The sequence below is a fragment of the Carassius carassius genome, chromosome 33 (assembly GCF_963082965.1).
Source record: "Carassius carassius chromosome 33, fCarCar2.1, whole genome shotgun sequence".
Lineage (NCBI taxonomy): Eukaryota > Metazoa > Chordata > Actinopteri > Cypriniformes > Cyprinidae > Carassius > Carassius carassius.
Window position 1 is genome coordinate 23,033,740 of NC_081787.1, and position 13,655 is coordinate 23,047,394.

At 36.5% G+C, this 13,655-nt stretch overlaps 1 protein-coding gene across 1 annotated transcript in view; it reads right to left on the reverse strand.

Moving 5' to 3' along the window:
• LOC132114002 (AF4/FMR2 family member 2-like) overlaps positions 1-13,655 on the reverse strand; it is a 216,862-nt gene that overhangs the window by 32,681 nt on the left and 170,526 nt on the right. Inside the window, exon 10 of the mRNA XM_059522111.1 lies at positions 67-229. Within this exon, the coding sequence (XP_059378094.1) occupies positions 67-229 (163 nt within the window). The remainder of the gene's footprint in view (positions 1-66; positions 230-13,655) is intronic.

Consider the following 13,655-nt stretch of genomic DNA (forward strand, 5'->3'; position numbering starts at 1 on the left):
AAGACGAGTCATGGACCAGTGTGAGGATGTGCTGTGACAGTCTGAGAGGAGTAAAGTGATAAGTACCTCTGGTGTGGCAGCACGGGACGCTCGGTTGCACTCACTGTCACTGGAACTGCTCTCGCTGTCCGAGTCGGATTCAGAGCTGCTCTCCGATTCACTGGAACTGCCCGAGGCGCCACTGGAGTGACCGGTCGGTTCACTGGTCCGCGGTGTGGTTCCAGGGAGGCTTTAGGCAAAAGAACAGAGGAGACCATTTGTCAAATGATATGACACACTTCAAAACATTGCCATTGATGGCACAGATGTAGGTACAGGTTGTTTTATTAATGTACATTGGATTTTATTAAACAGCAGGAGAAACTGGGCCAAAGTATTCATCAGCTGAACCTTTGACACGTTGTATAAGACAGAGCTGTAAGGCACAGAAGCCCATTCCTGCCACAGTGTCAAAAAATAACACTAAAATAAAAAAGGTAATTGTGACTTTACATCTGACAATTCTGAGTTTATATCTAAAAATGTCAAGTTTGTATCTCAAAATTCTGACCTTTTCCTCCTCTAAAAAACAGCTGACATTTTTCAGTTTATATCTTGCAATTCTGTTTTTATTTTCACCACAGAATTAAAAATACGAAAAGTAATTGTTGGCTTTTTGCACTGTTCTGACTTTTTCTTGCAATTGCTTTTATTGAGTTTATCTCTCACAATTCATTTTTTTTTATTCCGTAGTGAAAACAAGTTTCTGTCATATATAACCTACCTAATACCATTAAAAATAAATAATTAATGCTCAAAATTTTTATTCTATTATCATGCACTTACCCTCATGTTGTTTTCAAATTCTTTCTCCATACCAGTTATTAAATTATAGTCTTAAAAAAAATATTGTGGTGTCTGACACACACACACACACACACACATATAATTTTATTATTATTTTTTTTACACTAGCTGATGGTGCTGTGGACAACCAACTAACAAATAGAAAACTGAACCAATTGATAATAAAATAAAATTACAGAGGAACAGAGATAAAAAGGTTTAAATAGAACGAAAATGAGCAAGGAAAGAAAGTGTTTGTTTAATTCTCCACCTACAGGGCTATTACTCGGCTTTGTCTCAGAGTTATCAGTCATGCTCAGCATCATTTATGAGTTCATAAAAGACCACAGTGCTCTATTCCAATAAGTACTTCACTTCTCAGGGTATCCTCAGATGTGGCCATCCAAGATTGTTCTACATGGAGTCAAACATGCCAGAAGGAGGCAAATTAAATTCCTTTGCGAAGGCCACTTTATGTTGACACTTCATTAGAGATTATATTACAACAAGAAAAATATCTTTTTTTTAAGCTAATGCAACACACACACGCAAAATATATAGTTAAAATTTGAATTTTATGTTTAATATACATTAAACATCTTAATCAAATACCACCTGAAAGAAATATGACACCATTACAGAAAGCTGTGAAATGTGCTGTTCTTTCAAAACACCAACCTCTGTGACATTTGTCTATGCAAAAAGCACTAATCGGTGTGAAACACATACACACCGAGAGAGAAGAAAAGAAAGAAAGCAGAAAGTCATTGTCTCTTCATCTTTTGGTCTTAATAACGTTGACCTTTGGTTAGCAGCTGTGGAGTCTCATGAGAGAAAGACAAGTCTTCCTGAGAAACCTGGTTCTTTCACCTTTTGTCACAGATGATATTGTTTACTTATTAACACAATACAACACAATTACTAATTTCACCCTTTTTTATGTATGAAAAAAAATGTAATAATATAATATAATATAATATAATATAAAACACTTTTATCTCAATCTAACTTCCATGAAGGGGATTACTTCAGAACTGCTGTAGACATATGTCATGAAAAGTAAACAAAGTTTACTAATCATCATTATTCATAATTAAAGATATATTCACCCCCAAACAGACCGGACAGAGTAGCTTTGGGAATAGCTTTGTCTTTGTAAAGCAGCACACGTTGCATGAACGCAGGAAGCAGGAAGTGTTTCCCTGAAGGAGTTACAGCGGGGCCTTGGGCAAACTCAACTAGAACTGGGCCACTGGGACTGAAAGAACTGGGTACATTAAAACTTCAATGCTGAATTATAACTGTAATAAGGAACCATAACATATCTGCTTTCATAAGGGTTTATTTTTAGGTCTGAAAACTAGTAGACTAAGAAAAATGCTTATGCCATGGTTTATAAAAGGGGGAATGTAATATTACTCTACATTTCAGTTAATCAACCATATAAATACCGTAGCTGCTTCACAAATACCATATTAGCATTTTTGAGTCTTGATACACTCAAACACTCAAACACACATATACACAAGTGCTTAAATATATTTCTCAAATCCACTCACAAGTAAGGCTGTGTGAAAGCTGTCAAGGCTCTTATTAGCATTCAGTAAGGGAAGAGTTTGCAGAGGCCTCCTAGTTTATCATGGCTTTAAATAATGTGCTGTCAATGCACGTTGCTGTTACAAACCCAAAAAGATCTCCAGGCATAAGCAAAACATCTTAAACAACTCCAATGAATAAATAACAATATTTAGACCAATTTACACTTTAAATATTCATGCTTCATAATGCAGCAATTTTCCAGGCTGGTGCTAAGCAGTAGGGAATATGAGACCAGCTGTACACACAAAAATAAACACTAGCTAGACTTCTGTAGTCTGTTACATGAAGCTAGTTGAACAAACTCTGAGTTTTAGAGAAGGTTGGAGCTTGTTGTCCATCGAATTTGGCCAATCCATTTCACACCAACCAAATAAACCAAATTCTGACTCGCCTAAAAGCTCTAGGCATCTAAAATATATTCAAAACACATCATCCACGGCTCTTAGTAACAGAAAAACAAGCTAATACAAGGGCCGAAGCTGTGATCTCTCCCCTGAGATTATCACAGGTCACACTGACACAAAGGCTGATGCATCACTGGAAGCAACGGGGACCACATCGACTAGTATTTTTCTCTCTGTGTTTACACTGATACCATAATCTCAGATCAGTGTGACAGATAGTCACAGCCTGGTGGTCTGTCTGATGGGCCGAATCGCAGATGGAGAGAGCTTACAATGGAAAGGGGATGGGGGCAAGAAAAAGCTGCGTCTGAGAGATGCCAGCTGCTTGAAGGACTCATTTAGACCCGAGTTCATCCAGAAATTCCACTAAACCAACTAGCCGATCGAATCAAAGCCCCCCTGAGCAAGTTTGCATTATTATTCTCGCCATCTCCCGCCGTGTCTCAAATCCAAGAGCAGAACTGACTGTTTTTTCAACCTCTCCTTCAATGAAGTTTAAGAGTTAATTATAGATGAACAAATCCTATAGAGTTGCTGGATGGAGCAGGTAGAGACCTGGGCCGCTGCTCAGAAGCCCACGTTTGATTTCATTCCCCTTAGATATTTCAGACATCTAGTCTGGACTGCAAACCTGTCAATACTGCCAGCCAGACGTCTTCGGCGCAGGAGAATTTAATGAACTGTGAATTTACGATTGCCATCAATAAGTTACATTTGAAAAGTTCAAAAGAATTCAAGGATGCAAGATCTGGGCATTAAACATGATTCTGTGTTTGGGGGGGGGGGGGGGGGCAACAAAGAGTTTGAAGCATGAAACGACGGGGAGAGAAGATGAGAAGAGACCTGAAGGAGGTTAATTTATAAGTCATCAACCCACCACCTCATAAAACGATCATCTGCGAGCAGCGTATGCATTATTTTTTTTATAAATCACCCTGAAGAATAGCTCGCCACACATCTCTACAATGATGATCGTGACTTCCCTTTGCCCTTAAATCCATTACAAGCCTTATTTGATTCAGTCAATGGTCTGTTCACATGAGGCATGGATTATAGATCCTGTTTCAAAACAAGACTATGATTTCTGAATCATTACAAGATCTGTTCTCTTCATTTCACAATAGAGACACACTGAGCGAGTTGATGGTTGGTTTCCCAAGCTCAGATTGGGTCTGGTCCTTGATTAACATGTTTCAACTGTCTGCGAATGTTCAAAACAAGACCATAATTCAATTTGACTCGCTTACACTGATTATTTTATGTGAAAACACATCACAGATGACAACAAAATCACACATCAACAAAAACATCTTAGCAAGCACACTGGCAAGCTTTCCCAGGGAACACATGTTAGGAGAAAATTGTTAGCCTGAATGCAATGTAAGTCGCTTTGGATAAAAGCGTCTGCTAAATGCATAAATGTAAGTGTAAATATAATGTAAGTTTTCACAATGTTTTGCACTTAATAAATCCGGTTTAATATGCCAATAAAAGAAAAGGCAGCACTATGATATTTAGAAGTACTCTTTTTTCATATTTTCTTATGTTTTTGTAGCTTTGATTGTTTCATGTACTATGAGCAATATTCCCTAGCTAACCGAAATGTTTTACCCATTTTATATTTACATTTATGTATTTTGGCAGATGCTTTTCTCCAAAGCACGCAAGGAACACATTTGATCGGGAATCAAACCCAGGACCTTGGCGTTGCCAACGCTCCATATGTGGCTTTCTTAAAGTCTCACAGAAAAGTCACAAAGGCTCCAGATGGAGATATTTCTCACATAATTATTCTCTGCTTGTTTTGAGTTGTGTTTTGTTTTTTTCCAGTAAGAGCAGGACCATGGCCATTGCAAAGGGTGGTGTGTGAATCCCAGGCCTCCTTTTGGCCCGTCTTAAAGCATTCTGAGACGGCTAAAAGAACATATCCCACGCCTTAGACAGCATTTCCTATGTTAAAATGCCAAATGAGATGAATCAAAGCTAACAAGCTAAATCAAAGGAAAGTTAAATGTCAAAGTTAATAGTAGATTTACTGTACAATATTACACATACATGCAGTTATGAGGTGGCTGTTCAGTTCAAGGCTTTCCAACTACCACAAAACAGGATGAACTTTTGACCATTTTGGTTGTAAAAGGGGAATTTATGAAGCAATTGTATCCTACTGTAACTCTTTGAGGTAACTGACTAAAATGATTACATTTGGTATTGACACTTGGTCCACTTTTCCAAAATGACAGCATTTTGCTTCAAAATAACAACCTATAGCAAGTCCTATATCAGTATATGTGCATGTGCAATCTAATGAATGGCCAATTTATCAGCTAATGAGCAACATTTAAGATGGATGGTTTTATAAGACATTATGAAGTGGAGTCACCTGATATTCACACAATTAGATCCACATCACTGGTGCTTGATTTGATTGCCTCTGAGAGACAAAATGTCATTGTTGAAACAGTAAACAAGTTATTATTACGTGGAGGGATTTCTGAGCAAGCTTTGCCCAATCTAGATATTCCAAACACACATGCTCAACTGTGAGTACATTTACCTACGAGAAAGGGAGAAATTAATGAGATGGGGAGTAAAAGATGGAGGAAGAATAGAGATGCAGGATGTTAATAGATTACAGCTGAATGAAAAGGCATACATGAATTAAGATGCAAACAAAGCAGCAGGCATTAAGAACTGGTTGACTATGATTAATATGTGAAGGGCTCACACTATTGAGAAAAGAAACTCTGGCCAAGAGAGATTAAAGGAGCCATTAAGAAAAAAGGTGTAATGATATTCCTCTAATTACTATAAATCAGTTTTCTGAAACAGAGCTGTTTCCCTCGATGATGCATTTGTACGGCTGAATACGTGTTCATGTAAACACACAGTTTCATGAGTAAAAAACACATATAACATTAAAAATACTTCAATAACTCTTTCTGAGAAGCATGTATAATTGATCAAATATCTGAGCAGTTTTCAGTGATTGATTCCGAAACTAATTAGTTCTAATAAACTGAATAATAGACAGACAAGAAACTAAATTGCTAAAACAATATTAACTTATTCTACTCAACATTCACAAAGAAGAACTGTATTTGAAATATGAAATACTTTAATATCTGTTGACAGTCTGTCAGTAGAGTTTGGAAATGACACACTTGTGTTAATTGGCTAGGCATACAGATTTAATTGGTAAACAGCCAATGCTACTTATATCTAATTTGCCAAATACTGTCTTGCCAATGTATTCCCTTAATTGTTAAAGTTCTATTTTAGCATACCTTTGAAATGTTTGCTTACTACAGAAATGCTATAATTGTATACTATGTCAATTGCTCATGATGCATTTCATTAGTCATTATTAACATTATTATTCGAACCCTGCAAAATAAATTCACTTCAAAGCATGAAAAAATATTGAAACATAATGATTTAAATGTACTTTAAAGAAAGAAATTAACTTTCCATGTGACATTAATAAAAAAAGTGCACTTTAAGTGTACGTAAGTGTAAGAAGCAGTCATGAAAGTGCATTTAAGTGGCATTTAATTTTATAAATATATTATCTGCATGTACATTGCACATTCAACACAATTAAACAATTTTTTTCACAAGAGTTAATATAACACTATTCTTAAAACATCATAATGATATTCATAAAATGGTATTATTCACATTATTATGTCTTTAACCACTGTAAATTTTAAAATAAAACATATCAAATGCTATTTGTCAGGTGTAACTGCTAAGCATTTATCTACAGTAACTGTTTTATTAAGTATAAGTCATTATGAGGTTTATAATGCCTTATATAAACACGCTTTGGAGGATGTTTAAATGTTAAAATAAAACAGACTATGTCCACTATGAATACCATTGCCTTTGGTTACCTGGCAGAGTACTGCGGTACTGAGTGTCTTTCTATGTTTATGTAGTTTGCAGTGTTGTTTAGGTGTGATCTAGTATGTTCTGTCTCCAGGCACCAAAGTGCCCTGTTACCCTACACTATTTCAGCTGGAAACAAATGCTGAGCCACCCACAAGCTGCCAACACGCACACACAGTTGCACTGCTCAGCTGGGACCAGCAGAGCTGTAAATGCTGACACGGTCATTCTAAGTGCTTCTGGAAATCTAATGAAGCAGCAATTTGCACATTGTTGCTCATGGGCTCTCTATATTGAGCCTTATAAAAAGACCTCTGGCACAGAGGTAGAGATATGTCCTCTCTCATACACCCTCTCAATGCTAATGTTAGTGCTCCGCTGGCTTTTATATACCATGAGAGGCTAATTGAAGCTTCACCTCACTCTAAAAACAATGATCCGCCATGCTGGATGAAAAAGTGAACTGATTACATCGTCAGCCCTCCAATGAATATAACTAATTCGACCCTGTTTGTGATTATACACAAAAACCAGCTCTGAGAAAATTAGCATTGGTGACATTCACACATTGTTTTGGTTTGATTTCATGGCATGATGCTGGTAACCAAAGAAAATAAGTTTGACTTGTCTTTCACTTACTTGTAGGCCCTTATAATTAAAGTACACTAGGCCAGGATGTACACATTAAAATATAGTGTTTCAAAATTATGATCACAAGACTAAAACTTTATATTTGCTGTGATCGTACGATAGAATGGCTTAATGACCTGTGAAGTTATATGCAATCATAACCATGTAATGTCGGTAAACCCATAACCTTTGTATGTAACATGATGCCAGTAAGGGACTGTGTAAATGGAGCAAACTCTACTTACAGGAAATAGATCTGTAACATTTAACGAGAAGTACATCCATCCATTTCAAAAAGCACGATTTAGACAAATTACACCTTACCTTATAAACTGCTTTTTACTAAGTGCTTCGCACTTCTGCAACTAAATTATCTTGAAAGCAGGATCTGTTCTATGCAAGAGTTGTAACCTCATAAGAAAAGAAAAGAAAAGAAAACAAACAGTAACTAGATTTCTAAACGAAACTTTAATTGTCACTTTTGCAACAGTTATTTGTGATTGTGACTTTACATTGTAATTACGATTTAACAACTTGTTAACTGCAAATCTGAAACTTTACATTTGGCAATTGTGACTTTATTTTCCGGGAATTGCAACTTAATTTCTTACAATTTAAACTTCATTTCACTGTGAATTTACCTTTATTTTTTAACAGGTTGAAAGTTTATATTTTACGATCGCAACTTTGTTTACTTTTATTGCTGACGCATTGTTTTTCCTTCAAAAAGTCACTTTCCAAAACCTTCAAAAACTGCTAAGACCATTACTAACTTTTCTTCTCTGCATCTGTCCTCTGCTGTAGCTTACTTCTAATCTAGCTGTCAAATAACCTGTATATTACAGATTTTGTTGACTTATCTGCTAAATAGATAAAGGTAAATGCTAATTTCTCATATTGCAACTATTGCTCACAATTTCAACTTTATTTCACAACTCTGACTTGAATAATCGCAACTCTATACTATAAAATTGCGTCTAATTTATTCTTGTAATTGTAAATTCGTTTTCCACAATCACAACTTCGTTTTTCACAATTCTGACATTTTCCACAGTATTTCTCGCAATTCGCAATTGTATTTCCCATAATTATTTATACATCTAATTGTTAGAACATTACTTTTATTGCTTGTAATCGCAAGCGCATGTCAAATCACAGTGTAACTTTCTAGTTTTAAACAATTACCGTGTTGTATCTTATTGTTTAGCCTACATGGGTAATCAGAGTTATGCTACAAATGATGTCAAAAGAGCTTAACTTGCACTTGAAAATATATTGTTCCTTTAACAAGCCACTTCTGTAAATGAAAACAGACAGGTAATAGAAGTGCAAAATACATCCTCCATTAAAAAAAAAAAAAAAAACACCATCACACACTTCAAATAGATGTTTCAACCAGGTACATACTCTATAAGAAGAGTTTCTGAACAGGACTGTGTCTCAAGAAATGGAGAATCATTACACAACACCTCCATGTAAATCACCCATTCATTTGTTTGATATATCTCCCACCATCATCAATACCACTGTCTGTGGCTGCTAATTGCTGTTGATCTCGAGCAGTTGGTTTGTTTCTGGCATGTGGTCATGGACGCCGACTTTCCAAATTGCCCCAAACGTGCTCATTTCTCAAAGTCTTTGAGACAACGCATCATGTGAGTCAAAACCAGACAGGAGGACATTAATGTGTCTTCCGCTTGGAGATTAAAACACTTTCGACATGGGGGGAAAAAGATAAAAAGTGGGATCAGTTAATAAAAAATTCAGTCAGTGAAACTTGGTGGGTGTAGGCTTGGAAAGGAGAGTGTGTTTTGACAGTGGAGGGAGAAACGTAAATTGGAGGGGAGAGTGGATCCACACTGAAAAACACATCAATAAATGAGTTGAAAATCTGGAGTGTGTGGGGCTTCGGGTAAGAGTGTGTGTGTGTGTGTGTGTGTGTGTGAGAGAGAGAGAGAGAGAGAGAGAGAGAGAGAGAGCAGGCTGGAGGCATTCAGAGAGTCTAATTACCTCAACAGAAGACCAGCCAGCATAACACACACTAACTCCAGCTAAGAGACTTGTGTGTGTGAGAGAGAAAGCATGCAATGTAGCCTGCAGCTGTTGTTGCTCTGATGCCCAAGTCATCCTCTTAGCTCTGTGGTAAAAAGACTCCATAAATGCAGGGGGCTGAGCAGAAAAAAAAGCACATTTTATTCACCTTAATTCAGAATGACAGCCTTGCACCCTATTAGCAGACATTTCAGCTGTGATTATGACTCCTGCTTCGGCATAAACGTATTTGAGTGCCAATGAATATGTCATCCTCTCCACTGGCCTTTTGTTTTTAGCTTGATGGACTATTGGACACACTCCAGAGTAAATTATACAGAAATGTCCTTTTAAGTTGTCGTCTCATAATTGTTCAGTGCTCTTAAACTTTTATTGGGCTTGCGTGGGGAGAGTTTGGACAACAAAGTCAGCTTAAACTTAATACTTTGGTATTGATTTTCAAGGGATGATGTGAACTTGAAACAGTACTGTTAATTTTTTATTTTTTTTTGGCTACGTCTTCTGGTGAAGTCATATCCAAATCAGGGGAATAAGGCATATGCTACTGGCTGCTAAACAACCACAAAAAAATCAAAGGGGACCTCCAACAAGCCGGGAAACTCTGCGAGGAGTTATGATTCAGGGACACGTGAGCTGCATTTGCTGTGTGGATATTAGAGATATTTTCTGAGATGTGCTCTTTTGGGGTGAAACTAAATTTAGCTGATTCAACACAAATAATTCAACAATCTGGTGAATTTCACAAGATCCATCAAGAATCTATCAATAGTTGGTTCAATAAATAAATACATAAATTACACTATAGTACACACTAAAGCACAAAAGTTTAGATTATTTTTTTATTGTTATTCAAAAATCTCCTACTGAGATTTTACTGAGACCACACAGAATGAAAAAAAAAGAAACTTTTTCGCACCGCACATGATCATGCCTGGTGTGAATAGCCCCTTATAGGAATCTATTGTTTAGATTTAAAAGCATCATCGCGCTGAACAGCGCGACCAAACCCTTGAGGCTGCATTTATTTCATACAGTAAATACAGTATACTACAAAATACTAAAATACAGTATAAACAGTAATATTGTGAAATTTAAAAACAATAAAGAACTGCAGAATTTTCAGCATCATTCCTCCAGTCTTCAGTGTCACAAGATCCTTCAATAATAATATATTATAATTATTACTATTATTATTATTATTATTTTTTTTTTCAGGATTATTTGATCAATAGAAAGTTCAAAAGAAAAGTTTTTTTCTTTCTTTTTTTACATTATAAATGTATTTACTCTCATTTTCATCAATGTAATGCATCCTTGCAAAATGAACGTATTAAATTCTCAAGAAAAAAAAAAAAAATATATATAAAGTAGATTAGTTACTGTCACTATGTTCAATGAGTCCTGGATCACATGACTTCTTGTGTTTGTTCTATACATAGTAACAGCAGGAGGAAAATTCCACCATCTACCAACTGTGTCACAGTCTATCTACAAGTCATCACGCTAATGTGAAAATAAAGTTAACCTGGAGTGCTTAGTATTTACATGTCAGTGAGCCACGCTGGAAGTTCACCTGGAGTGTTCAAACACAAGCCAAATTCTTGCAAACTGTCCTGAAACAAACTCAGTGCCCAGAGTCATTTATATACATTCTTAAAAGTAAAAGTTCAAAGAAGGGATTTTCACAGTGATGCCATAGAAGAACAATGGTTCCCCAAAGAACTTTTAAGTGTACAATTCTTAAAATAACCCTCCCCCCACAAAGTGTGAAGAGTATTTTAATATTCTGAATGACCCTTTTCCACTATAAAGGACCTTTTGTGCAATTGAAATGTTTCATGGATGTTAAAGGTTCTTCATGGAACCATATAGCCAATAAAGAACCTTTACTAAAGAGTGTATTATAAACCTTGTCAAATCAACCAGGGGAGCGATTTCCAAACAATGATGGAACTCGCTGCTAAACTACCCGAGTACGATGCATTGTTGGAGAAATTAACTAGCTAATCATGGCTCTTTCCCAAAGATGTAGGAACTTTGTCGCACATTCGTCAGTTGAACCACACTGGTTAGAAATGTTGTTAATGACGTGAAGCAGGTGGTGGATTGATAACTTCTGGTAATTAATCTTTCGAGACCAAATTAATGTCAGATTATTGCTGTAAATAATGAACATGACATCTGGAAACTGCTTTGCTGTTTGTGTTTTTTTTTTGCGTGACTCTTAGCTTCCCCTGTGAAACAAAGACACTTACTTGTGTGCACTTAAAAAAAGGGTAGTTCACCCAAAAATACAAATTATGTCATAATTTACTCACCACCATGTTTTCCAAACCTGTATGACTTTGTTTTCTACTTAACACAAAGAAAGATATTTTAGAACCAAACAGTTGCTTGTTCCCATTAAAATTTCAAATGACTTTGTATGACTGACTTCTTACGTCAGATCAAGGCAGCATCTCATTTCTAGTTTTACTTGATCTTAGTGCTGCACTCGACACCATAGATCATGGTAATATTATTAGAAAATATGGGATTACTTTAAACTTGAATTTAATTGAATTGAATTGACTTTGCAGAAAACATAAGTCAGTTGGGTCCACTAACTGTTCAACTTCAAAATATCTTCTTTAGTGCCTTACAAAAAAAAAAAAAAAAAAAAAACACAGGTTAAGACCAACTTGAATTTTCATATTTAATTTTCTTTTAGCAGCACATTATTTTACAGTACAATTCACATATGTACATATAAACTTCTTATCAGGGCCGGCTTTGCCGACAGGTGACACAGGCGGCCGCCTGGGGCGCCATCTGCTGGACGGGGCGCGAAATTGCAGAATTACAAAAAAAAAGAGTCTCTCTCGCCTTGGGCACCAAATAGCCTAGAGCCGGCCCTGCTTCTTATAGCATTTACAATTACTGAGTAATAACATTTATGCTGCGGCACCCAGTTGGGGGTTCGGTGCCTTGCTCAAGGGCACCTAAGTCATGGTATAACGTGCCCGAGATTTGAACCCACAACCCTAGGGTTAGGAGTCAAACTCTCTAACCACTTGGCCACGACTTCCCTTGTGAAATTGTGAATATAGAGAAGTCAATCTGAATATGACTATACATAGTCTGAATATATAGACACAAATCTGAATATATAGAAGTAAATCAGAATATATATATTTATAAACCTAAATATATAAATGTATATAGTGAATTTATGTAAATCTGAACATATGGGCTACATATAAGCCTGAATATATGAATGTAAAATTGTGAATATGGAGTTATAAAATATGACTTGTAAATAAAGTGCAACCTTAAATTGTCTTAAGAAAATGACATAGAATTACATGTATATACTGTATGTATGGAATGAAAGATATAGATTGTACTATGTCAGCTTGCTCATTTTGCTTAACTGCATGATCTATTTATGGTCCATATGTCATAAAACAATTCAGTAATACAAACAATAAAAAACTGTAATTCTATAATAATAATTCTATAATTCTATAATTCTAACCACACAATTTAGCGATGCTGACTGCAAACGTTCACTGAGAACTCTGGATTGGAGAAACACAAAATCCTTGAATTCGTTTGGTAATGATGGAACTCATGAACTTGCTAATGATGCTTTTGTTAAATTCACCCCTGTTGACGAATATTCTGGATGACTAGATGATTAGAAAAACTGAGAAGTCATGAAGCATATTTTAACAAAGTGATCAAGAAACACTGCAAGGAATGTTTTCAAGCCTTTGCCATCAGATGTCCTCCTCTCTTCTTTCCATACAATGGCTGATGCATCTGGAGCTCTAGATATTTCTCATTCATGGACCCTGGGTTTATCTTTTTACAAACAGTGCCTGAGAGTGAGGCAACATCACACTAAGGTCAACACATCCTGTATCCCAGCTTCATCAAAACAGCCACCGTGCTGTGTAGCTCCAACATGACAATGGTAGGATATTGCTCTGCATGCAGAAGTGCTAATGTATTCGAGCTGGATAATAGTCTCGCCTTCAATTTATTTTACTGTGTGTGTAGTGTTGACTGCCTCTGCATGTATGCCATCCTGCAGATACAGAAACAGTCCCCCACCCTCTGTTCACCACCCATGGGGAGATATGCCGCTAATGTCTCTGACAAGGCTGTAACGCGGCAGTTATTACAGTGCCACTGCACATTAGCGCTAACCTGCGCTAACCTGACCCAGGCACCTGAGCCACAGCATGCTGCTGCCGCTAAACACTAATG